Source organism: Pan paniscus, chromosome 16 (genome assembly GCF_029289425.2).
Source record: "Pan paniscus chromosome 16, NHGRI_mPanPan1-v2.0_pri, whole genome shotgun sequence".
NCBI lineage: Eukaryota > Metazoa > Chordata > Mammalia > Primates > Hominidae > Pan > Pan paniscus.
Window position 1 is genome coordinate 63202751 of NC_073265.2, and position 23152 is coordinate 63225902.

The window sequence follows — 23152 nt, forward strand, 5'->3', positions numbered from 1 at the left end:
GCTTGAGAAGGCCCTGTCTCTACAAAAAAAAAAAAAAAAAAAAAAGCCAGGCATGGTGATCCTTTAAGCCTGGGAGGTTGAGGCTGCAGTGAGCCACAATCACTGCACTGCACTCCAGCCTGGGAGACAGAGTGAGACCCTGTCTCAAAACAAACAAACAAAAAACAAAAAAAAACTTGAACAATAAACAAAAAAATTACACTGAGATACAAATTTTCACTTTCCAGAATGTCAAAAGACCCAAAAGTTTAATAACACAGTGTATTGACATGACTATGAGAAAAAAACACCAGTGACAATGGGAGTGTAAATTGGTATAATCCCCAGAGAAGGTATTCTGGCAATATTTACTAAATTATAAATGCTTTGATTTAGCAATTCCACTTCTAGGATTTTATCTTATAGATAAACTCTACCACAAATAGCACATGTTAAAGGTTATTCATTGCAAAAGTATTTAAAATAGCAAAACACAAGAAATAATCAAAATGTCTATCGGTCCACAACAGGTTGAATAATTTATGATACATCCATACTGTGGAATCCTATGTAAGTACAAGAAAGCACAGGGAAAGGCTGTCTGTGGTAACATGGAAAGATCCTCAGTGGGTAATGTTAAGTGAAAAAGGCAACATTGTGTTTCTATGTTGCCATTTGTATAAAAACAGGAACAACAAAAACCCAGAAGATACATATTTGGATTTTCTTGCATATATTTTCTTTAAAAAAACAAAACCTTCAGGAAGAATTACCAAGAAACTAATCGCAGGGGATGGGGGAAGGCATGGGAAATATGTGTGGAGGGAGAATTTTCATAATATGCTTTCCTATGTTTTTAAATGTTTAGCCAACCAAAATTTAAATATTGGCTGGGTACAGTGGCTCACACCTGTAATCCCAGCACTTTGGGAGGCTGTGGTGGGAGGATCCTGCGAGCCCAGGAGTTCAAGACCAGCCTGAGCAACATGGGGAGACATCCTTATCTCTACAAAAGAGATTTTAAAAATTAGCCGGTTGTGGTGGCACAACCTGTGGTCCCAGCTACTCAGGAAGCTGAGGCAAGAGGATCGCTTGAGCCCCAGAGTTCAAGACTACAGTGAGCTATGATCATGCCACTGCACTCCAGCCTGGGTGATAGAGCAAGACGGTCTAAAAAAAAATTTTTTTTAATGCTTAAAAATAAGGCCAGGTGCGGTGGCTCACACCTATAATCCCAGCACTTTGGGAGGCCTAGGCAGGCAGATCACTTGAGGTCAGGAGTTCGAGACCAGCCTGGTCAACATGGTAAAATCCCATCTCTACTAAAAATACAAAAATTAACCAGGTGTGGTGGTATGCGCCTATAATCCTGGCTACTCAGGTGTCTGAGGCAGGAGAATCACTTGAATCCGGGAGGTAGAGGTTGCAGTGAGCTGAGATTGTACTGTACTCTAACATGGGCGACAGAGTAAGACTCTTGTTTCAAAAAAAAATAAAATACTTTTCAATAACATTATATATTAATATATTAACTAGGATACTTAAACTATTATCATTATTCACCAGGTTATCTTGAAAAATATAATAAGAAGTGTCTAGTCCGGTATAAGGACATATTTGGCACACAGTAATGGTTACTATTTCTATACCCTGCCCCTCAAATGCCTGCACGCAACCTGTCTGGTACTTCAGGTTCTAGTTCCCCGAAGCCCAGTTGCCTGACTGCCTCTTCCAGTTGTACCCTTGCAGGGACTTCTCCTCTGCTGAATGATTTTCCCCATCTCTTCTTATTGTCCACCTACTTGGTAGCTGGGATGTGGAGGACATCACCTCCTCAGGAAAGCCTTCTCTGATTGACACACACCCTCCTCCTCCCTCTTCACACCAACCCTTTAGGTGGCCCTTGTCCTTCCTCCCCTGTGGACTGCAGGGTCTGCTCAGTCCTCTGTAGTCCTGGAGTGCTGGCCGAGGATCGAGCTCCCCTCCACAGGGTGGGGATTCATGGCAGGGGCAGGCCTTACTCTCCACCCACACAGACATCCAGAAAAGTTTTGGTTTCCCCTAAACGTTATGTTGATCTTCCCATGCTCACAAAGAAGAGTTTGAGTTTCCCCTAAGTTGTGATCTCATTTTTCCTGTCTTCCCTACCCTCCAGCCCTACCCCAGCCAAGGGGCCGTGCCAGCTTTCATGGTGAAGATGCCTGGGGTTTCCTGGGCAGCCCTTCATATACTGTGTAATAGCAATGGAAGGAATCCACAGGTGAATGATGATGCGGGAAGCTCCCAGTCCAGCAGGGAGGGCAGCCATATATGCAAGGAGCAGAAACACACAATGTGGAATGGGTGCAGAGAGCCAGGCAAGGGCACAGAGGACAAGTCTCACTGGGCCTCAAAGGGTGGCCACAGTGTGGCTGCGGGGATTGGAGGGCAGGCTTTGGAACAGACAGCCTCAGCTAGAAAGCCCTGGGAGGGCCCATGAGAGGCCTCCAAGTAGGCAAAGGGGCAACAGCAGGTGCAGCAGCCTGGGACTCTAGGAAGGGGCCCTGGAAACCTGAACCTCAATGGCCATGGCAGTGACAGAGGGGTCTGTGCTGGGCTTTAGGGAGGTGCCTCAGGCAATGTGGAGGACCTCCAGGAGGCGGGACAAGGCAGTGTCTGGCAAAGGCAGGGACAGACAGCAAACAAGACAGAGCCAGGCACCCAGGAAGGGCAGAGACCCCTGGGGGGAGAGGGAAGTTGCGGTGCCACAGGACAGGCTGGGGGCTGTTCTTAAGGGGAGGCTTTGATTTTTGTGGTTTTGTTTTTCCCAGAAGTCTCTCCAAGGAGTAAGATTCCTTTCTTAGGACTCAAGAAGTCACAGGCCCCCTTCTCTGGGGCCCCTGGGGTTTGGGCGAGAGTACTGGAGCAGAAAGCAGGGCTGGGCTGGGCCTGGGGCCAGACCTCGATGACTGTTTCCTTCCCGTCAGCCAGCGGAGAAGCAGTGACAGAGTGTACCAGGAGGGGAAGCTGACGGTGGCCCCAACTCCTCTCTTGAATGGGATATGACCACCCCGCCTGCCCCTCAGTGTTTGCAGGACACTCTGGCACACTCATGCCTTCCTTTCCTGGTGAACCTGTATCCCACTACAAAGAGGAACAGAACTCCCCACCCAGCCCCACCCCTGCTTCCAGGGGCTTTGAGACACTCAGGAGAAGGAGCTTCAAATATTGTGAGGGTCTGTCTGTGTCAGCCACCAGGATGTCAATCCCTGCCTGGGCTGGCAGCAGGGACCTTGTGGACCCTCCTAGCCCACCCCATGCCCCCAGGAGCCCCGCTTGGCTTCTTCTCTTTTATACATTGTAAACACCACATTTATTTGTCTGAGGCTTGCAAACCTCTGGTAAGAAGCACAGAACGCAGGGCTCTCCTTCATGCTGCCCTGGGCCCCAGCTCGCCAGGCATGCAGGACGGAGCTGGCAGATGAGTCAGAAATCTTTGGGAGCAGCGCCAGGGAAGCAGCAGGCCCTGCTCCTTCCCATGCCCAATCCCGCCAGCACGGGCCTGGACTGCAGCCAGGAAGGTGGGCCAGCCAAGATCCCCAGGTAACTTCGTCACAGGGACCTCTTCTTGGAGCTGCCTTCCCTTCCCTCCCCATCCCTCTCCAATCCCCGCAGAGCTTAGAGCCTGGGCCACATGCTTGGTCCCTCACACAAGGACCAAACCAGCTGCTGTTAGGCTGTTTCTGTGGGTCCTGTCTCTCCAGTCAGGAAGCCAGCAGGGCAGGGCAGGGCAGGCCTGGCTCTCCTCCTGGAATCACACCGTGCACCCAGCTCAGCGCTGGGCACTCCGCTGGGGACCGGGATGGACAAAGCCTTGTCCAGAGAACCACTGTAGGGGAGATGTGCATGGCAGCCGGACTCAGCCTCCTGCAGCCTCCATTCATGGGCTCTTGGCTGGGCCTGAAATTTGTTAGGGCCTCAACTCTCTGTGGTGCAGATGAACACCTCCTCCTCCAAGAGGCCCCTCGGGCTTGGTGCCAGGCTTGGGACTGGGCTCTGGAAAGTCAGCCAAGGCTGCTACTTCAAGGCCCTGAGGACAGCCTCCAACTTCATGGCCACAGCCAGGTCGCCCTTCACCTTCAGCCGTCCGCTCATGTAGGCCCCCAGGGGCCGCAGCTCTCTGCATAGCAGGGCCCGCAGGTCTGCCTCGGCCATCTCCACCACCACATCAGGGATGCCATCAGGCACCCCGTGTCCCACTCTTCCTCGTCCTGTGGGGCAAAAGAAAACCGGGTGTCAGTAGGGGAATGGAGGAACGTGAAGGAGAGCTATGGGGGTGGGAGGGGCTGGCATTTCCCATTGGGAGGAGAGTACTGGTTAAGAGTTTGGGTTCTAATACCCTGGGTTTGAGTCTTATTGGCTGTGTGAACTCTTGGATCCTCAGTTTCCAAATCTGTGATGATAATTCCTTTAGAGATGACAATTCCTAAAGCATAGGCTCATGGTGAGAAGTGGGTGAGATAATGTACAAAAAGTACTTGGCACAGAGCCTGACAGGCAGCAGGCCTGTAACACGGGCAGGCCTCTTGGTATTGGAAGCCTGGCTGCATTGTCCTGCGGATGGCGGGGAGACCAGGGCATAGTTAATGCCTGGAAATGGTGTCTGAGCCCCTGCCTGCCATGGGTTCACCCCAAATTATTGGCAGAAGCAGGGGGCAGTCTACGAGAGCACCACTGGGGTAGGTAACAAGAAACCTAGCAAGCTGGATGGGAAGGAGAGGCAAGGAGGGCAGCGGCACCTGTAGTGAGGTCCAGGAAGTAGGCGCTTTGGGTGCCGCTGGGCAGGACCACATTGAACTGGTAGCAGGCCCCGACTTGGCTGACCAGGGCCTCAGACAGGAAGGGCTGTAGAGCAGTCAGTAGCCCCTCCGCCAGAGGCTGCTTCGGACTGGACCTGGCACCAACTTGAGGGGCAGGTGGCTCAACTTCACTCACCATCTCCACGGTGTCTGCTGGGGGTGGCCAACAGGGTTGGGGAAGGAGGCAGAGAGGAGGTCATCGTGTTGCCAAGGTCAGGACCACTCACTGTGGCCTCTGCACCTTTTGTGGCAGTTTCCTCTTAGATCCCCTTCAGGCCTCTGTTCAACTTCCTCCTCTACCAGAAAGGTGCCCCTGAGTTTTCAGCCTAAACCGCAAACTCAGTTTCTAAACTACTCCAGCCTCAGATATAAAATTCTTTCCAGCTGCCCTTCTGGTGATGTCGCCTCCTCCCATGGAGGCTGCCAATGGCCTCTACACACTCAGACACCTGGCCTCCTCTCACTGCCTTGGCTGTGGTCAGTGTGGGCTGAACATCTGTGCAGGGTGTGTACTGCACAGAGCTGCTGGGATAGTGAGCAAAGTCTGTGCTGGCACCAAGCTGGTAAACACCCCCGCTCTCCTCCCCAGGGCTCCTCACCTGGCCCCGGGGACGGGGCACCTCCTGCCATTGAGTTCATGCTTCCTCCCAGGAAGTGCAGGGCCAGCTGCTGGAGGGTGCTGTCCAGGTTGGGCCCAGCTGGGCTGTCCTGGGGCGGCTGGAGCACGGCCTCCACCGCCAGCTCCACGCGGTCTACCTCCAGCCCCCAGGCCCTGGTCACATCGTTAATCTCCAGCTGGAGGACAGTGTGGGGAGAAATGTAATTAAGTCAACAAACCTTTCCTGAGCACCTTCTTTGGGCAGACTGTGTGGCCGTGCATGGACATGGAGGCACCACACCGCCCTTGAGATGCTCCTAGCCTGGGAACACAGGCAGAGGGCAATGACCTTTCAGCTGTGGTAAGTGCCAAGACAGAAGCAAGGCCTGTGGTGAGCCCCCAGCAGAGGAGGGTGGTGCCAGCAGGAGGGAGTCCTCAGGTGGAGGAGGACCCTTCCAGGCAACAGGAACAGCATGTGCAAAACCCCAGACAAGAAAACCTGGCATGTTCGTGGAGCTGCAAGGAACCAGAGTTCCATTTAGCTGGACCCTCACATGTCGGCTGAGGACTGGAGACAGCTGAGGGGTCAGAGGTGGGGTGTTTCTGCTTACTTTGATTTATTCTGAGGCAACAAAGAGCCCCAGGGAGGAGTTTGAGCAGGGAGGTGACACAGCAGACTTGCTTTAAGGCAAGATCCTCCTGGCTGCTGTGGATGCTGGATTATAGGGGGCTGAGGGGAGGGATGGAGACCAAGGAAGACATTGTTTCAAAATACAGCCAAGGAATGATGCAGCTCTGGCGAGGGTGGAGGGGAGCTGTGAAGCCAAGATCCACTGAGGGAGGCATGCCTCTATCAACTGTACTGAGCCACAACAGGGCACTAGAGAAGTGCAAGCACCAGGCTCGGGGCTGCCTCGATGTGTGCAATGATATGAGAGGGGGCGGGAGTGGGGAGGAGTCAGGCTCCTGAATGGATGAGTGTGGCATTCACTAGAGAGGACACACGGGGGTGGGAAGGGAGGGATGGCAACTTTTTTTTTTTTTTTTTTTTTACTACTGTAAGCTTGAGGTGTCTGTGGGGCAGTCAACTGTCCAGTAGGCAGCTGGAGAAATGGCCCAGGGTACAGAAGCATCAGGGCTAGGGCAGGACATTGTGAATAATCAGCATCCACAGGCAGCAGACAGCCCAGATGGATGAGCTCTCCCAGGGAGGTCACAGATGAGAAGAGGCCAGTGATGAAACCCTGGAAACTCAAGGGCAGGAGAATAAGTGGCAGTAACCAGGGATGACAGGGAAGGAGGAAGTGCAGGGGGTTCTGGGGGCTGGGGGCTGGGTCGACCATGTCAAATGCTGCCACCAGGTGATATAAGGGAAGGGCTGAGAGGTGCCCACTGGGCTGGCATGTGGGAGGTCACTGTGATGTTGGCCAGCGCTGTCTTGGGAGCCCAAGGAGGCCAGGATGAAGGATGTAGGGGCAGGGGCTGGGAGCATGGATGAAAGTCTTGCAGAAGAAAAGGGGAGAAAGGGAGTGGGAGCTAGAGGGCACTGTGGCAAAGGGAGGGCACATTTCTACACAGAAAGGAGAGGTGACAGAGAGAGAGTGCATGGAGTGGAGGGAAGGCATCCTGGGATAGCAGGGGGCCCACAGCACTGCGCAGTACAGGGATGAGCCTCAGAGAGGGGAGGCAGAAAGGCAAGGAGGCAGGAAAGCAGCACAAAGGCAGGTGGGTTTGAAGGGGTGAAACTGGAGGAAGCAGAGTGCTCATCCTAGAGTTTTTCTCCTGAGTGTTAGGAGGCAAGGCCTGCTGCAGAGAGCAATGAGCAGTGGTGGGGCTGGAGGAGGGCAGTGAAGGGCTGAGGCAGCTGGCCTGGAGCACTGGCAGGTAAGGAGTGGTAACTGGCTAAGGAAGGTCCAGCAGGTGAGAGGTGGGGACTCTGATTTCTCTAGAAGAAAATCAGGCAAAAAGGGGCATGTGAATAAGTGTACGCCTGAACCAGGGCCTGAGGGCGGTGTGCTGGACCTCCTGAGGTTCTGTCTCAACCACAGGCACAGCTCTCACTCTACCAGGTGCTCACTCAGTCTGGGAAATGGGACTTAAAGGACTCTCACATCCTGGTGTGGGACTGACCTCCCCAAACTGCCTGTCTCACATCAAAACAATGTGCAACAAGACTGAGATCAGTTTTCTCTTCCTAAAGGTGAATTAACACGGGACATGGTTTTATGAATAAAAGTTGTTATCCACTTGCTATCTGAGTTGTGTTAGATCAAGCACTGGATTGAGGGGGGATGGTGGGATGGAGGCAGGTGGTCTAGCTATGGCTCAGCTCTGCCCTTGACCATAGCTCTCAGAGGCAAGTCAAATTATTTCTTAGCCTTGGCTTCCTCCCTCCAAAATAAAACAGTAGTACCGACTTGCAGCAAAAAATGTGAAGCTCAGAAATGCTGGGCCAGACAAAAGGACTTTGTAAACCATAAACTGCTAAGCACGTAAGAGCTACTGTTAGGATCTCAAATAGTATTTCCTCAGGAATTTCCCCTCGCTGCTTCCAGTGGGACCTCCAGGACTGGCATTTATCCCATTCCCCCGCCTGTCCTCTAACCTTGATTCCCCAGGGCAAAGCAGAGCCAAGAGGAATGGGGAGAAATGTCACCTACATTCCCCTGTCAGGACACAAGAGGAAGCACAAGTTGAGTGTGGCTGCAGGGGACACAACTCTGCATGTGTATTTATTTCTACCCCATCTTGTAGCAGAAGAGATTTAGGGCAAACTCCAATATACACATGGAGAAGAGGCAGGAAAAAGATCCAAATGTCCTCATGTGCCTTTGTTCTGTTCCAAACAAGGAAACAAAAATCACAAGCATGCACACGCTGCATGGTGAGCCTGGAATTCCCCAGCAGGTGACTGGGCTGGGAGGGTCCCTGCTCCGTCACCCACCTGCCTGCCCCATGAGTCAGGCCCGGAATGAGAGCTGTAGAAGCCAGTGTCATCACGGCAGAGCAGTGAGGGGTAAAAACTAAGGGGCAGACCCCAAGAATGTCTGCCGGGGCCACTTCCTCTTCTCAGGGACAAGTTTGCCCAAGATCATTATGGTCTACGCCCACCTGCCATTCCTCAACTCATGGCCCCACCCAGGTACTGGCTCTTCAAAGGTGGTTACACTATTGGGACATATGATAAACTGAGGCCCAGAGTGGTCTGACTCTTTGCTCAAAGTGACCTGGCAGGTGGAGCCAGGCCGGTGCCACCCCTCAAGCTCCGTCTTGTGAGGGGCTTCCTACCAGAAGCTGGTCGCTGATCTTGAGCTTCTCCATCTGGATCTCCCGCAGCGGCCTCTTGAGCAGGGCCTTGGTCATGGCGTTCTGGGCTGTCATGCGTGTGGCTGTGTTCAGGTCTTTCACAGTCATCACCGACAGCACCGGGTCCCAGATGCGAAACTGGACATCGGCTCCCACGGACAGCACAGCCCCGTCCTTAGAGGCCAGCTGTTGGGGGAGGCCATGAGAGAGAGACACTCAAGGGGCTGGGGGTGCAGGGAGGTCAGGCCCACTGGGGCCACACAGCTTGAACCACCTGCTTGGCAGCTAGCTCCTCAAGGGCAAATGGTGTCACCAAGTATGTAGGGTTAGGTGTATGAAGCAAGGATGTCCTCCTAGCTTCCATCAATTTTCTGGTCTCTTCTTCCCCCTTCCCCCCTCAGATGGTGACTCACAGGCTGAGGTCCTGGCACCACAGTACATTCTGGACAGGCCCCCAATTCCTCTGTCAAGGCAGCTGAGAAGCCCCTCACCTTGCAGGGAGGGACGTTGAAGGCTCGTGTCCTCAGATCCACCCTCTGAAAGGAGTCAATGAAGGGCAAGAGCAGAACCATGCCAGGTCCCTGGGGGGTGCGGATCCGGCCCAGGCGGAACACAATCATCCGCTCGTAGGTGGGCACAATCTGTCCACAATGGCAAGGGAAAGAGTTGAAAGTGGTCAGCCTAGGCTGGCCAATGCCGTCTGCCTAGGTCCCTTCCTCACTTCTCTCCTCCTCACCTGGGTCACAGTTAGGTATCCCTAGCACTGTTTCCAGATGAGAAAACCAAGGCTCAGGGAAGCTAAGTGACTTGCTCAAAAATTGCACAGCCCTAAGTGAAATAGTGAAGATTTGAATGCAGTTCTGAATAACTCCAAAGGCCATGTGTCTTAACCACTGCACTGTATTGACTTGATCCTTAGAGAAACTTTTCATCTCTGTGGTCTGAAGTTAGACATGACTCATACCAGGAAACTGTCTGTCCTTGGATTAGTTAGGAGAAAAGGCTGGGCTGCCCTAACAGCACCCCCGGGGAAAGGGCTTTGTCAACTTTAGGTCCCTGGACCTCCTAGAGAAGTAGTAATGTCCAAATTGAGAAATGAAGGCCCAGAGAGGCAAAGAAACCTGTTCAAGGTCACATGGCATTTGTTTCTGTGGCAGTTTTAGAACTAGGATATAAGGCCATTTAAGGACCCCCTTGCAGACCACACCAAACCCAGAGGTTTTCTAGAGAGGGACTGTTGCCTAGGGCTACACAAAGGGCAAGGCCTCCTTGGGCTTCCACCTTCCCCCAGCTTTCACATGCGATGCTGAACTATAGCTCCATGGTTCATCCTTTTCCCACTGTACCACCCCTTATGGAAAATGAGGCCTGAATTCCTATTATGCATTACCAGCTGGGCTAAGTTGGGTGTTTTCATTTCTAATTTATTCTAACCCAAAGAGAAGATAATTTGGCAAAGACATCTGCGTGCACCTTAAAGCCAGTGTCCAGATCCCAGGACTTAGGAGTTTGGGACTTGCTTCTACCCCCTACTGGCTCCCAGTATGACTTCAGACAAGCCCAAGCCTTAGTTTCCTCCCCTGACCAATGTGAATGAATGGTTCTTGCCTAGCCCATTACACAAAGGGGTAATATTTAGGGCAAGGGGACAGAGGATAGGCAAATTTATTCATCAATGCCAAAGCTCTCAGTGTGGCCCAACCACCCTGGGGGCTGACCCAGCCAGCCTTACCTTCAGGGCAAACCAGCCGGAAATGGGGAAGGTGACCAACAGCAGCAAGAACCCCAGGAAACTGATGAGGCCATGACAGAGGCAGGAGGGCCAGCTCTGGGGTGCATCTGCAGGTGAGAGCAGAGGTGGTCAACTGGACCTGCCATGACAGCTGCCAAGCGGAGTGAACTTGGGCAAGTGTACCTTACGCCCACCTTCCCCTCGAGAGGCTCCTTCCTTCTCAGGGCTCTCAATCTGGCTCCTTGCCTAATATTCCCGTATCTTTGGGCAGCTGCAAGTTAGGGTCTGTTCCCTCCTCCCATACATCAACACTCATTTGTCCCAAGTCCAACAACCCTCACAAGGCCTTATTCTCTGCTAGGCAACAGCCATTCAATCTCAGAATCCAGTCCGCGTGATGATGCTCTCCTCACTGGACTGAGTAGGGGTCAATCCTCTCGTTTAATTTACATTGCCTACCCATACCTGGCATGGAGCCAGGAGCACCTGGGCATCTGTAAACATGCACTGAATACTGCTGGCAAAACACATTCCTCCTATACTATCAGCCCCAGAAGTGTGCTTTCCAGGAGTCCTTATGAAGATGATGCCTTAGCCTACAGGGATAAAGCATAAATAGCTTATCAACGGGAGCCATAGATGAGGAATTAGATTATTATTTTCTATTCTGCACCCAACTTTAATGCCTTAATGACCATTAAAAAATGCCTATTTCACGAGATGGCGCCACTGCACTCCAGCCTGGGGGACAGAGCGAGACTCCATCTCAAAAAAACAACAAACAACAAAAAACAAAAACAAAAAAAAACCCTGCCTATTTCAATTCAAGAAAATTGTTAGGGGTCGGGGTCAGGGGCAGGGCTAGAAAGATGAGGCTTATCCAAGCCAAATGTCCTGGCCCCTGGAGAATCAGGAGCCCAAGTTGGGAGCAAAGCCGAGACAGCTCCAGAATCTGGGATGAGGTTATTTGCCGCTTTCCTCCCAACCCTGGACAGGAAGCAGTCGGGAGCCCTGCTCCATTCTTCCAGGAAGCCCTGCCCTCTGGGCTAAGCCCCAGAGCACTGAAGCTCCACTTTGTGCCTGGCTCTGATCCACCAGGCCTCTCAAGAGACTTCTGGAATAGGGAGAGCTTTCAGGACAGGAAGGCCAGGGAGGGATCAAATCCAAGGTTAGGCGGTTAGGCTGAACAGCGTGGGATCTGGCCTGTAGGCCAAAGGAGCCACAGAAGATTTTGAGGGCAAGACAGAAGCAGGGCAGATCCAACAGGCAGCTGAGGACCTGTCATTTTGGCCTGCACATCCAGGAGATGCCTAGTTCCCGGGCTTCTAGAGGTGCCCCCTAGGGCGAAAATTCTTCCATTTCCCTGCAGCAGGTGCCTTTAGGGTGCTGGTGGCCTCCTCTGCCTAGACCTCGGTTTCTTCTATGCGAAATAGAAACCTGAAACGTCTTCCCAGGCCTAAAGGGTGATAACAGCCGAGGACAAATGTGGTGAGGTGAGGTTTTGGAAGATAGGAGCAACGCTGGCTGGCTCTGGGGCCAAAGCCCCATGACCCTAGGGAGGGCGGATCGGCGCTAGCACCAGGCGCCGGGTCCAGCCCCCTCTCCACATCGTATCCCTTTCTCAGTCCCCCCCTCGTAGGGTGCGACGGCACCGGGCCGGCCGACTCCTCGGAGGCAGAGATTCGGGCCTGGGGGTTGCCGGCCGGTCCCCCCCGGGTCCGCCGTGCCAGGCGGCCACTCACCGGCCCCTGTCCCCACGCCGCCCCGCTCCGGGGACAAGCAGCCCTTCTGCGAGCCCAGAAAGCCGAAGCTCGACTGCTGGAAGCGGTCAAAATCCCCCAGGGGCAGCGCCCGGTACCCAGACCTGCCGAGCATGGCTTTTGACAGGAGACACGCCCCGCGCCTCCGCGCGGCGCCCTCCCTGGCCAGTGGGCCCTACGCGGCCCCGCCCTCCTGGCTGCTGCTTCCGGCTTCACCCGCGCGGCCACCCGCGGCGGCGCGGGCGCAGGAAGAGGAGGCCGGCCGGGGCCCGCTTCCGCCGTCGCATGGCTCCCCCTGCGCTGGGAGGACCGAACTGCAGCCGAGGGCTAGTGGGTGTGATCGGCGTTCCTGGGAGCCCGCTGGGGTCATCGCCTCCTCCCCTCTTCTCCTACTCAGCCCTAGAAAAGCTGGAGGGGAAGCTGGGCACGGTGGCTCACGCCTATAATCCATCAATTTGGGAGACTCAGGCAGGAGGATCGCTTGAGGCCAGGAATTCAGGACCAGCCTGAGCAACATAGTGAGAGCCCATCTCTACAAAACATTTTTAAAAATTAGCCTGGCGTGGGATGCCTGCCTGTGGTCCCAGCCACTTGGGAGGCTGAGGCGGGAGGATCTCTTGAGTCCAGGAGTTTGAGGCTGCAGTGAGCTATGATCGTGCCACTGCACTGCAGTCGGAGCGAGAGAGCAAGATCTCATCAGGGTTTACAGGAAGCGAATCTTCTCCAGGATCAAGGACATGCTATATCAGCCTTCTCAGCACTCCTTCTCTCACACTGGAGGCAGGACATGCCATATCTGGACTCTGGGTTTCTCTGGGACATAGTCTGCAAATTATTCCTCTTTGTGAACCCACAGCCCAGCAAGCAGGGACTGGCATAGGGCAGGTCTCAATACTTATTTGTTAAGTAATGGCCTAGCCAGGTCACCGTGATCAAGGTGGAGTAGGAAGGCCTGAACTTTGGCACAAAAAGAAAGAAGTTTCACATGCAGACTTCGGGGAGCATGGGAGTGTAAGGAAGAAGGGGATAGCACAGAGCTACATGAGGGCAGGGGCCCCAGAGCACCACAGAGGTGAGGCCCTCAGTCCTGCAGGTCCAGAAAGAGCATGCCCCTTGATCCAGGTACCTGGAATTAACTTGCCTCTCCAGGGCTTGAGAAAACCTGAATGCAACTCGTGAATTTCCTTTGAGAAGTGTTAACTTCCAACAGGACTTTGGGGTAGTCTGGGAGCAGGCTATCTTCCAAAGCAAGCAAAGAAATGAATAAAGCTTCCCCAGCTCTGCCTCATCAGCCAATCACCTCTGGCCTCCGAAGCCCCATCCTGCCATAGCCCACTTCCAGGTCCCTTGTGCAGATGGCTGCCCACCATATTTGGCTTTCATGGACTGATTCTCTAAAGGCCTGGGAGTACTGACCAGGCTGGAGGGAAGGGCAGGCTCCTGAGGCCTTACAGTCCCTAGGAAGTTGCGTATCTGCCCAACCCCTGCTCTCCACCCTGCAGACTGTAAGGTTTACAAGAGCCAGGCCCTATCATCATCCTTTCTAGTCTGTTTCTAAGTTGGAACCGAGTACGGAATGGGTACACAGGAGCCAGCACAGTGGTTGCGATGGTTTAAGTTTGAAGCCGGGGCGCTGACCCAGTGAGGTCACCTGGAGCTGTGCCCCTTTCCCCTTACCAGCTGGGAGTCTGACATGCTTTTCCATTGGCGAAGACCTAGCTGGCTCTCCCCTCACCCTCTTCATACCCGCTCTCCAGCTCTCCCCCTCCCTCCTGCCCCCACCACCTCAGATCCACCAGCCTTTCCAGCTGTCACTCAAGGCATCATCCTGCTCCCTCACCTCCAGTCACCGGCTTCCCAGGATCTCTGAATCAAGTCCCTCCTCTGCATCCCACAGCCACTGTCCTAGACCAGGGCACCTGCTCCTAGGTTGTCAGAGTGACTGTCCCATCATGCACAGCTGATCGTGTTGTTCCCTGGTTCCAAATCCTTCACCAACTTCCCATCACTCACAGAACTGGTTCAATCTCCTTAGCTAGGATCTTGTCCTAGCACACTCCTTGGGTATCATTTCTCATGAATTCCCTCTTAAATCTGAAAATGGCCAAAATTAGTTCCCAAACAGGCTTTTGCAAGAGCTATCTTTTCTGTTTCAAGTGTCCCCTGTACCCCACCACCTACAACCCTAAATCCCTGGTGAATTTCCACTGCTTTTTCAGGTCCCAGCTGTGGGCTCTCCTTTCCAGAATGTCTCCGTTTGCAGGCTTGCTCTTCCATTACATCTACGGCTCTTAGAAAGCAGGGGCTGCGTGTGGCTCATCTTTGTACGCCCAGCTCCCGGCAGGAGGTGGCACGAAGCAGTGCCAGTGTGAACGGATGAATGGATCAAAGCCGGGAGCAGGGCTGCCCCCCTGCAGCTCTGCCCTACCTCTCCCGCTTTACCGTAAGTCAGCGGTAGGTCTGCAGCTCCCCGCCTCTACCTCCTCCCCGCTCTGGGCGTGTCTTTAAAACCCACAGTCGGCCTCTCTGCCCCCTAGAACCGCCCCCAGCTTCTGTCTCACTTCCTCTCCAGAGGCGGGCCCTGAGCCGGCACCTCCCCTTTCGGACAGCTCAAGGGGCTCAGCCAACTGGCTCACGCCTCCCCTTCAGCTTCTCTTCACGCACTCCAAGATCTAAACCGAGAATCGAAACTAAGCTGGGGTCCATGGAGCCTGCACCCGCCCGATCTCCGAGGCCCCAGCAGGACCCCGCCCGGCCCCAGGAGCCCACCATGCCTCCCCCCGAGACCCCCTCTGAAGGCCGCCAGCCCAGCCCCAGCCCCAGCCCTACAGAGGTACTATTGGGTTAGGGGATGATGGGGTTAAGCCTTGTTGGTTTGCTGTGGTGGGGAGAGGGGGGAAGAGAGGGTCTAACGGAGGATTTGGTCAAGTACCCTAGAGAGTGACACAAAGCGGGAAGACCAGACACCAGGGTCCTGACCGTCTCGGCTGGGGCAGGGAAGGGAGGGTAGGATAGAGTAGAAAAGAGGACACGGAGGAGTTGGGGCGGCCTCGCTGGGCTGCGGTTTCTCCACTGAGCAGTTGGGCAAGGTGAGAAGGGTCAGTGGCCTCCGGGCCTGGGCCCTTCCGCCCCCCCTCGAGCCCTGCCTCAACTTTGCCTCAGATGCAGGACTTCAGATTAGGGAGGATGGAGGTAGTACCCCTGTTGCGCTGGCCTGGAGCCAGGGGCATGTCCCAGGCACGGCAAAACTAAAACCAACTTCCCAGATCCGAGGTGAGAAACTGGCTCAGACTGAAGAGGTATCTTTGCCAAGGCCTCCCAGCTCATGTGGTTTCTGCTTAAGGAAGCCTCCCCAACGAACCCTTCTCTTGCCACACCTTTCCTGCCCACCTCCCACCTCCCCCGACAAAGGAACTACTTGGGTTTCTTGCTCTGCTGCCTTTCAGGCCCTTTTACTCCCCTTCATGAAAGTACAGAGGACACCGTATTACAGTAACTTTTATAAACATTATTACAACTAAGAATAACATTACTTAACAATACTAGGTAACATTTATGAGCACTTCAAATGTGCCAGGTACTGTATTAAGCACTTTGTTTTTTTGTTGTTGTTGTTTGTTTGTTTTGCTTTGTTTTTTGTTTGTTTATCTGTTTGTTTTTGAGACGGAGTCTCACACTGTCGCCCAGGCTGGAGTGCAATGGTGCGATCTCGGCTCACTGCAACCTCCTCCTTCCGGGTTCACGCCATTCTCCTGCCTCAGCCTCCCGAGTAGCTGGGATTACAGGCCACGCCACCATACCTGGCTATTTTTTATATTTTTAGTAGAGATGGGGTTTCACTATGTTGGCCAGATTGGTCTCTAACTCCTGACCTCGTGATCCACCCACCTCGGCCTCCCAAAGTGCTGGGATTACAGGCATGAGCCACCATGCCCGGCCTGTTTTTGTATTTTACAAAATGTGGTAAAATATACCTAATGGATAAGTTCCTATGTTAACCATTTATAAGTGTACCATTCAGTGGCATTAAGTAGATTCACAATATTGTGTAACCATCACCACCATCTATTTCCAGAACTTTTTCATTACTCCAGAAACTCTGTACTCTTTAAACCATAGGGGAGGGAAAGATGGCTTCCCTCCACCCTTCTAGTTTCCTTGGCTGGGCTATGAATTAAATAGCCTATGAATTAAATAGTCATAAAATAGATTACCAGCGGAAAACCCATATTTAATTACATATGTATACTCAGGAGTCCCACAATATATGAGACTCAAAGAAAGGTCAGATGATTGAAGCCTGTATAACATCCTGAGCTACGGAAAAGAGCTTGGAGCTTCTGGGTGATGGTGATAACACAAGTTATGGGAGGGTGAGGAGAGGAGCTGTTTGGTGAATAGAGATTGTCTTGCTATGTAGATAAAAAGTTCTTAGATAATAAAAGTTGTCTGGAGCAGCCCTCTTTTAATATAGATCATTTTACTAATGTAGATTTTCTTTTAAGATATAAATGCCTTTCTTTTTTACAAAAGGAGAGCTTTTCAGAGCTATTCCTGTATCAGCAGTTTCTCAGAATAACCAGCTTAAAATATGCCAAAGAAGTATATTTCAAGAGCCTCCTGCAGTCATACTTTGAAGTGGTGTGTCCTGAGCCCCAGTAATGCAATAGCTCCTCATTTTCTCCTTCCCCTAGCCCTTGGTAACTTCTAATCTACCTTCTGTCCCTATGAACTTACTTATTCTAGATATTTCATGTAAGTGGAATTGTTACCAGTAGAGGATCTTGACTGCAAATTGTTCAGGTTCTTGGCATTTTGAACAAAGAATTGGACAAAATGTACAGCAAAGCAAGGAAAGAGTGAAGCAATGAAAGCAGAGATTTATTGAAAATGAAAGTACACCCCACAGGGTGGGAGCGGCTAGAGCAGGGCTCAATGACCCCAGTTACAGAATCTTCTGGGTTCCAAATACCCCCTAGAGGTTTCCCATTGGCCACTTGGTGTTCACCCCATTGGTTGCAGAAAGCAACCAACCAGACGTACTTTCAATTTTCCATCTGCCCTGCAGGAAATGGGGTGGTTTGCAAAGAGAGTAGCCTCTCTTCCTTTTGTTACTGAGGCATGGAGAGTTGCGGTTTTCCTTTCGATTTAGTTCTAGGAAGTCAGAGGGAATCGGCCTTAGGTTCCCTGCCTCCAGACCCTATTCTTCTGCCTCAGAATCATACAGTATTTGACCTTTTGTGACTGGCTTATTTCACTTAGCATAATGTCATTGAGGTCTATCTATGTTGTAGCATGTATCAGAATTTCATTGCTTTCTAACGCTGAGTAATATTCCATTATATGTGTAGACCACATTTTGTTTATCTATTCATCTGTTGATGGATACTTGGATTGTTTCTACATTTTGTCTATTGTGAATAGTGTTGCTGTGGACATTGTTGTACAAGTATCTGTTTGGGCCTTGTTTTTACATCTTTTGGTTATATATCTAAGAGTGGAATTGCTGGGTCATATTGTTGTTCCATGCTTACCTCTTTAATGAACCCCCAAACTGTGCATTAAGCACTTTATATGAGGTTGGTACTTAGTGTATCTACCTTCCAAACTGAGTTCCTTGAAGGCAGAATGTATCCTACACCTCTTATATCTCAGAGCCTATTACTGTGGGTGATGAGAAGTAGATGCTCAATAAATGGTGCAGTGAGAGCTGGAGGGCCTGAATAAATGGGAGTATTGGGGTGCTGATAAGCCAGGGTTTTGCATCATCCAATGACTGGCTGGAATGGAATATGAGGTCCTACTCCAGGGTCCAGCTGTAAGGGTGGTTGGCCGGTAGGTGGGGGCTTTTGGGACTTCTCCAGGCCTCACCTGCCTCTCTGGTCCCCCAGCGAGCCCCCGCTTCGGAGGAGGAGTTCCAGTTTCTGCGCTGCCAGCAATGCCAGGCGGAAGCCAAGTGCCCGAAGCTGCTGCCTTGTCTGCACACGCTGTGCTCAGGATGCCTGGAGGCGTCGGGCATGCAGTGCCCCATCTGCCAGGCGCCCTGGCCCCTAGGTGCAGACACACCCGCCCTGGATAACGTCTTTTTCGAGAGTCTGCAGCGGCGCCTGTCGGTGTACCGGCAGATTGTGGACGCGCAGGCTGTGTGCACCCGCTGCAAAGAGTCGGCCGACTTCTGGTGCTTTGAGTGCGAGCAGCTCCTCTGCGCCAAGTGCTTCGAGGCACACCAGTGGTTCCTCAAGCACGAGGCCCGGCCCCTAGCAGAGCTGCGCAACCAGTCGGTGCGTGAGTTCCTGGACGGCACCCGCAAGACCAACAACATCTTCTGCTCCAACCCCAACCACCGCACCCCTACGCTGACCAGGTGAGTAGGCCGGCACAGGGTGGGGTGGTGCATCCAAGTACCCGGTAGAGGGCGAGAGGAGCAAAGATCCAAAGAGTCACACAGCTGAGGACAAGGAGCTTCTGGGGCCTTGCAACTCTAAATGTGGTCTGCAGATATGCAGCGTCCGTGTTGATGACCACAATTTATGCTGCCAGTCCCCACGCAGGTGGATAGTAAGTTTCCAATTTCCCCCTGTAATAAATAATGCTGCAGAATCATCTTTGCATCTTTATCCAGTAACTTCTTTAGGATAAATTTTTAGAAGTGCCACTGCTGGGTGTAGGGGGACGGGAATTCTACATTTGATACATGTTACCAAACTGCCCTTTAGAATTTAGTGGAATTTTCCGAGAGCACTGACACGGAATCTCAGTAAGGCTGGATTCTAGGATCAGAGACAGGTAGTTAGTTTCTGTCTGAAAAGTTGAAACCATTAACACCAGGCAGCGCTATCTGAGAATGTCTGTATGGGGAAAAAAAATCACATCCAGTTGTAATTATTTTTATTAAACAGATTTTAACTCAGTTTTTTAATAGGTAATACATTCGTACAGTTCACGAACAAAATTTGTAAAGAGGAGAGAGAGAGTGCAATCTTCTGTCCATGCCCAACTGCCTAATTCCCACCACTTCTCCCTCTTCCCATCCACAGGTAGCCACTGTTACTAGTTTTGAATGTTTCTTCTGAGAGTTTCTTTATGAATATATATGCAGGTAGGAGCAGTCTTATCAGGTCCTATTTTCCCTCTTTTAGCCAAAAAGGTAGCATAACTATGTGAACTTTTCACCATTAGCAATAGATTGTTCATAGAAGGCGCTTCTTGGTTCTTAGAGATCCACTTGCAAAATGAAAGCATTTTTCGCTGGTTTTTGACAACTCAGAACTATATATGGCTAAACCACATATTTGCTAAACTACATATCTGCTAAACTGACTGTGATTTGTTTCCTGCTTTAGGATAAACTTCCCACACTATCAGAATAAGCTTTCCCCTCCGACTCCTCAACAGCTGGTATCACCACGTTTCTTAGCTTATTGTAAAGGTTGAGTGGCTTTCCACTTGTTTATTGGCCATTGTGTTTCTGCATTTGCGAATGGCCTGTTTAGGTCCTTTGCCTGTTGTTGTTTCCTTTGAGGAATTAAGGGACTAATTAAAGAATTCAGGAACAAATTCCTCGAAAGAAAAAAATTTATGCATTTCTTTTGCTCTTATAATTTATGCAGTTTTAAAACTTACATATTTATTGGATTTTGATTGAAATTGCAATAAATTAGGAGAAATTGGCTTTATCTCTGGTTATATCTTTCGGATTTAAAAAATTTTTTTTAATTTTTTTTTTTTTTTTTTTTTTTTTTGAGATGGAGTCTCGCTGTGTCACCCAGGCTGGAGTGCAGTGGCGCGATCTCGGCTCACTGCAACCTCCACCTCCCGGGTTCACGCCATTTTCCTGCCTCAGCCTCCCAAGTAGCTGCGATTACAGGTGCACATCATCATGCCTGGCTAATTTTTTGGCATTTTTAGTAGAGACAGGGTTTCACTATAATGGTCAGGCTGGTCTCCTGACCTCAGGTGATCCACCTGCCTCGGCCTCCCAACGTTCTGGGATTACAGGCATGAGCCACCATGCCCAGCCTTATACTAATTTCTTAATGAATTTGTAAGCTTTCATGTTTTGAACATGATAATGCAGCCATCCCACGGGATCCATGGGAGTCTGTTTCAAATTCATAGATGCTCAAGTCTCTGATATAAAATGGCATAGTATTTGTATATAACCTCTACACATCCTCCTGTATACTTTATTTTTTATTTTATTTTTATTTTTTGAGACGGGGTCTTGCTCTGTCACCCAGGCTGGAGTGCTGTGCTGCACTCGTGGCTCACTGCAGCCTCAATCTCTTGGGTTCAAACAATCCTCCCACCTCAGCCACCAGATTATACAGGACTGCAGGTGTGCACCACCACGCTCACCTAATTTTTAAATTTTTTGTAGAGACAGGGTTTCATGACATTGCCCAGACTGGTCTTGAGAACTCTTGGGCTCAGGCAGCAACCCTCCCTAGGCCTCTCAAAGTGCTGGGATTACAGGTGTGAGCCACTATACCCATCCCCTCCTGTATACTTTAAATCATCTCTAGATTACTTATAATGCCTAATACAATGTAAATGCTATGTAAAGAGTTGTTTTACTATATTTTTGAATTTGTATATTTTTTTATTGTATACTTTTTTAATTGATTTTTTTTCGCCTGAATATTTTTGATCCAAGATTTGTTGAATCCACGGGTGCGTAACCTGCAGATACTGAGGGCCAACTGTACATATAAATTGTTTAGCGTAGTGCCTGGCACATATTAAATACTCAGTGAATGTTAAAATTCTATTATAATTTCTCTGCTCTAGAACAGTTTGAAGAATATAAGAAATTTAGGCTTATAAAAGTTTTTTGAAAAACCATCTTGGAACTGGTGCCTTTTTTATAGTAGATTTTTGGGAACTTTTCCCATTTTTGCCATGGCATTAATCTGTTTTGGCTCTTGTGTCAGATTTTTGGAAGATTTTCCAGTTCATCCTGAGTTATCTTTCATTATTTAAAAATCTCCTATATGCCTGTAACTATACCCCCTTTTTTTATTTCTGATGTTGTATATTTGTGGTTTAGCAGTCTTTTCAAAGTACTGTACTTTTAGTCTTTCCTTAGATTGCTTACTGATTTTAATGTTTTCCTTCTTTCTGTTTGATCATTTTATTTTTGTCATTTTCTTCCTTCTAACTTTTGTCATTATTCATTTTCTAGCTTCTTGAGCTTATAATTCATTTATTTGCAATCTTTATTGTTTAATAATAATAACTTTTTTTTTTTTTGAGAATCTCCCTCTGTCACCCAGGCTGGAGTGCAGTGGTAGATCTTGGCTCACTGCAACCTGTGCCTCCTGGGTTCAAGTGATTCTCCTGCCTCAGCCTCCCCAGTAGCTGAGACTACAGGTGCCCACCACCACTCCTGGCTAATTTTTTTTATTTTTAGTAGAGACGGGGTTTCCCCATGTTGACTGTCTCGAACTCCTGGCCTCAAGTGATCCACCCGCCTCAGTCTCCCAAAGTTCTGGGATTACAGGCGTGAGCTACAATGCCCTGCCTAATAATAACTCTTTTAAGGCATAAGTTCTCTGTATATGGTTTTGGCTGTATGCCATAACTTTGATAACTTCATTAGTGTTCTCATAGTCAATCATTTCTCAAATTTCATTTCAGTCTTTTCTTAAAAAGGTTCTCTTGCTTAAGGTCAAGAGTTCGAGATCAGCCTGGGCAACATAGCAAGACCTCATCTTTACAAAAAATAAAAAAAATTAGCCAGGCATGGTCGGTGGTACATGCTTGTAGTCCCAGTTATTTGGGAGGTTGAGGCAGGAGGGTTGCTTGAACCTAAGAATTTGAGCCTGCAGTGAGCTGTGATGGTGCCACTTCACTCCAACCAGAGCATCAGAACCGGACCCTGACTCGAAAAAAAAAAAAAAAAATTTTTTTCTCTTGAAAAGTTTTAGAGAATAGTGTTTTCTAAAATTTTCAAGTGGTTTTGATGTTTGGTTTCTTGTTCTGTCACCCAGGCTGGAATGTGATGATGCGATTTCATACTTGTTAATTTCTGCACTATGGCCAGTTTATACAGTTTGTATGAGTTTTACATCTAAGACTATATTGAGATTTTCTTAGTGGCCTAGGATATTCCTTGGACTCACATATTCCTAGCAATAATCCTTAGAGTTAAAAAGTTGTATTTGTTGTACACACATATATATACATACACAAATATATGTATACAATATATATGTATATATAATGTATATATGCATATATCTATATGTATATATCCATATATATGTAAGTTCTAGTGCTTGTGTGTGTGTATCTCCACGATATTGAAACTTTCTACCTTTCTTTCTTTTCTTTTTTTTTTTTTTTGATGGAGTCTTGCTCTGTCATCCAGGTTGGAGTGCAGTGGCATGATCTCGGCTCACTGCAACCTCCTCCTCCCGGGTTCAAGTGATTCTCCTGCCTCAGCCTCCTGAGTAGCTGGGATTACAGGCGTGTGTCACCATGCCCGGCTAAGTTTTTTTTTTTTTTTTTTTTGTATTTTTAGTAGAGACGGGGTTTCATTATGTTGGCCAGGATGGTCTTGATCTCCTGACCTTGTGATCCACCTGCCTCAGCCTCCCAAAGTGCTGGGATTACAGGCGTGAGCCAACACGTCTGGCTGAAACTTTCTACCTTTCCTTCCATTCTGTTTCACCAGTTCTCTAAATGATAATTACAGAGTGGTAACTTCCCCATCAAAACATATATATAGGCCAGATGTGGTGGCTTCCACCTGTAATCCCAACACTTTGGGAGGCCAAGGCCGGTGGATCTTTTGAGCCCAGGAGTTTGAGGCCAGCCTGGGCAATATGGTGAAACCCCGTCTCTACAAAAAAATACAAAATTAGCTGGACATGGTGGCACATGCCTCTCGTCCCAGCTATTCGGGAGGTGGAGGTATTCCTCAGAGAGGATCACC

General features: G+C 50.1%; 2 protein-coding genes across 32 annotated transcripts in view; one reads left to right on the top strand and one right to left on the bottom strand.

The window, feature by feature from the left end:
* Positions 1–3307: 3307 nt before the first annotated feature.
* Positions 3308–14721, bottom strand: STOML1 (stomatin like 1). 11 transcript variants are annotated; one of them, XM_063596784.1, is made up of 7 exons: positions 14656–14721; positions 10454–10560; positions 9213–9362; positions 8704–8907; positions 5417–5612; positions 4758–4967; positions 3308–4229 (listed from the first exon to the last, which is right to left on the bottom strand). In XM_063596784.1, exons 3-7 carry the CDS (start codon positions 9339–9341, stop codon positions 4036–4038), a joined length of 933 nt encoding a protein of 310 aa, XP_063452854.1. In that variant the 5' UTR covers positions 9342–9362; positions 10454–10560; positions 14656–14721; the 3' UTR covers positions 3308–4035. The 11 variants fall into 11 exon arrangements, with proteins under 11 accessions (XP_063452854.1, XP_008970154.1, XP_034795009.1 ...); XM_008971906.5 differs by having other exon boundaries at positions 4758–4970; positions 14656–14719; XM_034939118.3 differs by lacking the exon at positions 14656–14721 and adding an exon at positions 12318–12454 and having other exon boundaries at positions 4758–4970.
* Positions 14722–14753: 32 nt separating this feature from the next.
* Positions 14754–23152, top strand: part of PML (PML nuclear body scaffold) — a 52136-nt gene continuing 43737 nt past the window's right edge. For 15 of the 21 annotated variants that reach the window (XM_055098136.2, XM_008971855.4, XM_055098138.2 and 12 more), the window contains exons 1-2: positions 14801–15046; positions 18105–18577. In XM_055098136.2, coding sequence (XP_054954111.2) covers positions 14918–15046; positions 18105–18577 — 602 coding nt within the window. In that variant the 5' untranslated portion in view covers positions 14801–14917. 21 annotated transcript variants of the gene reach the window in all.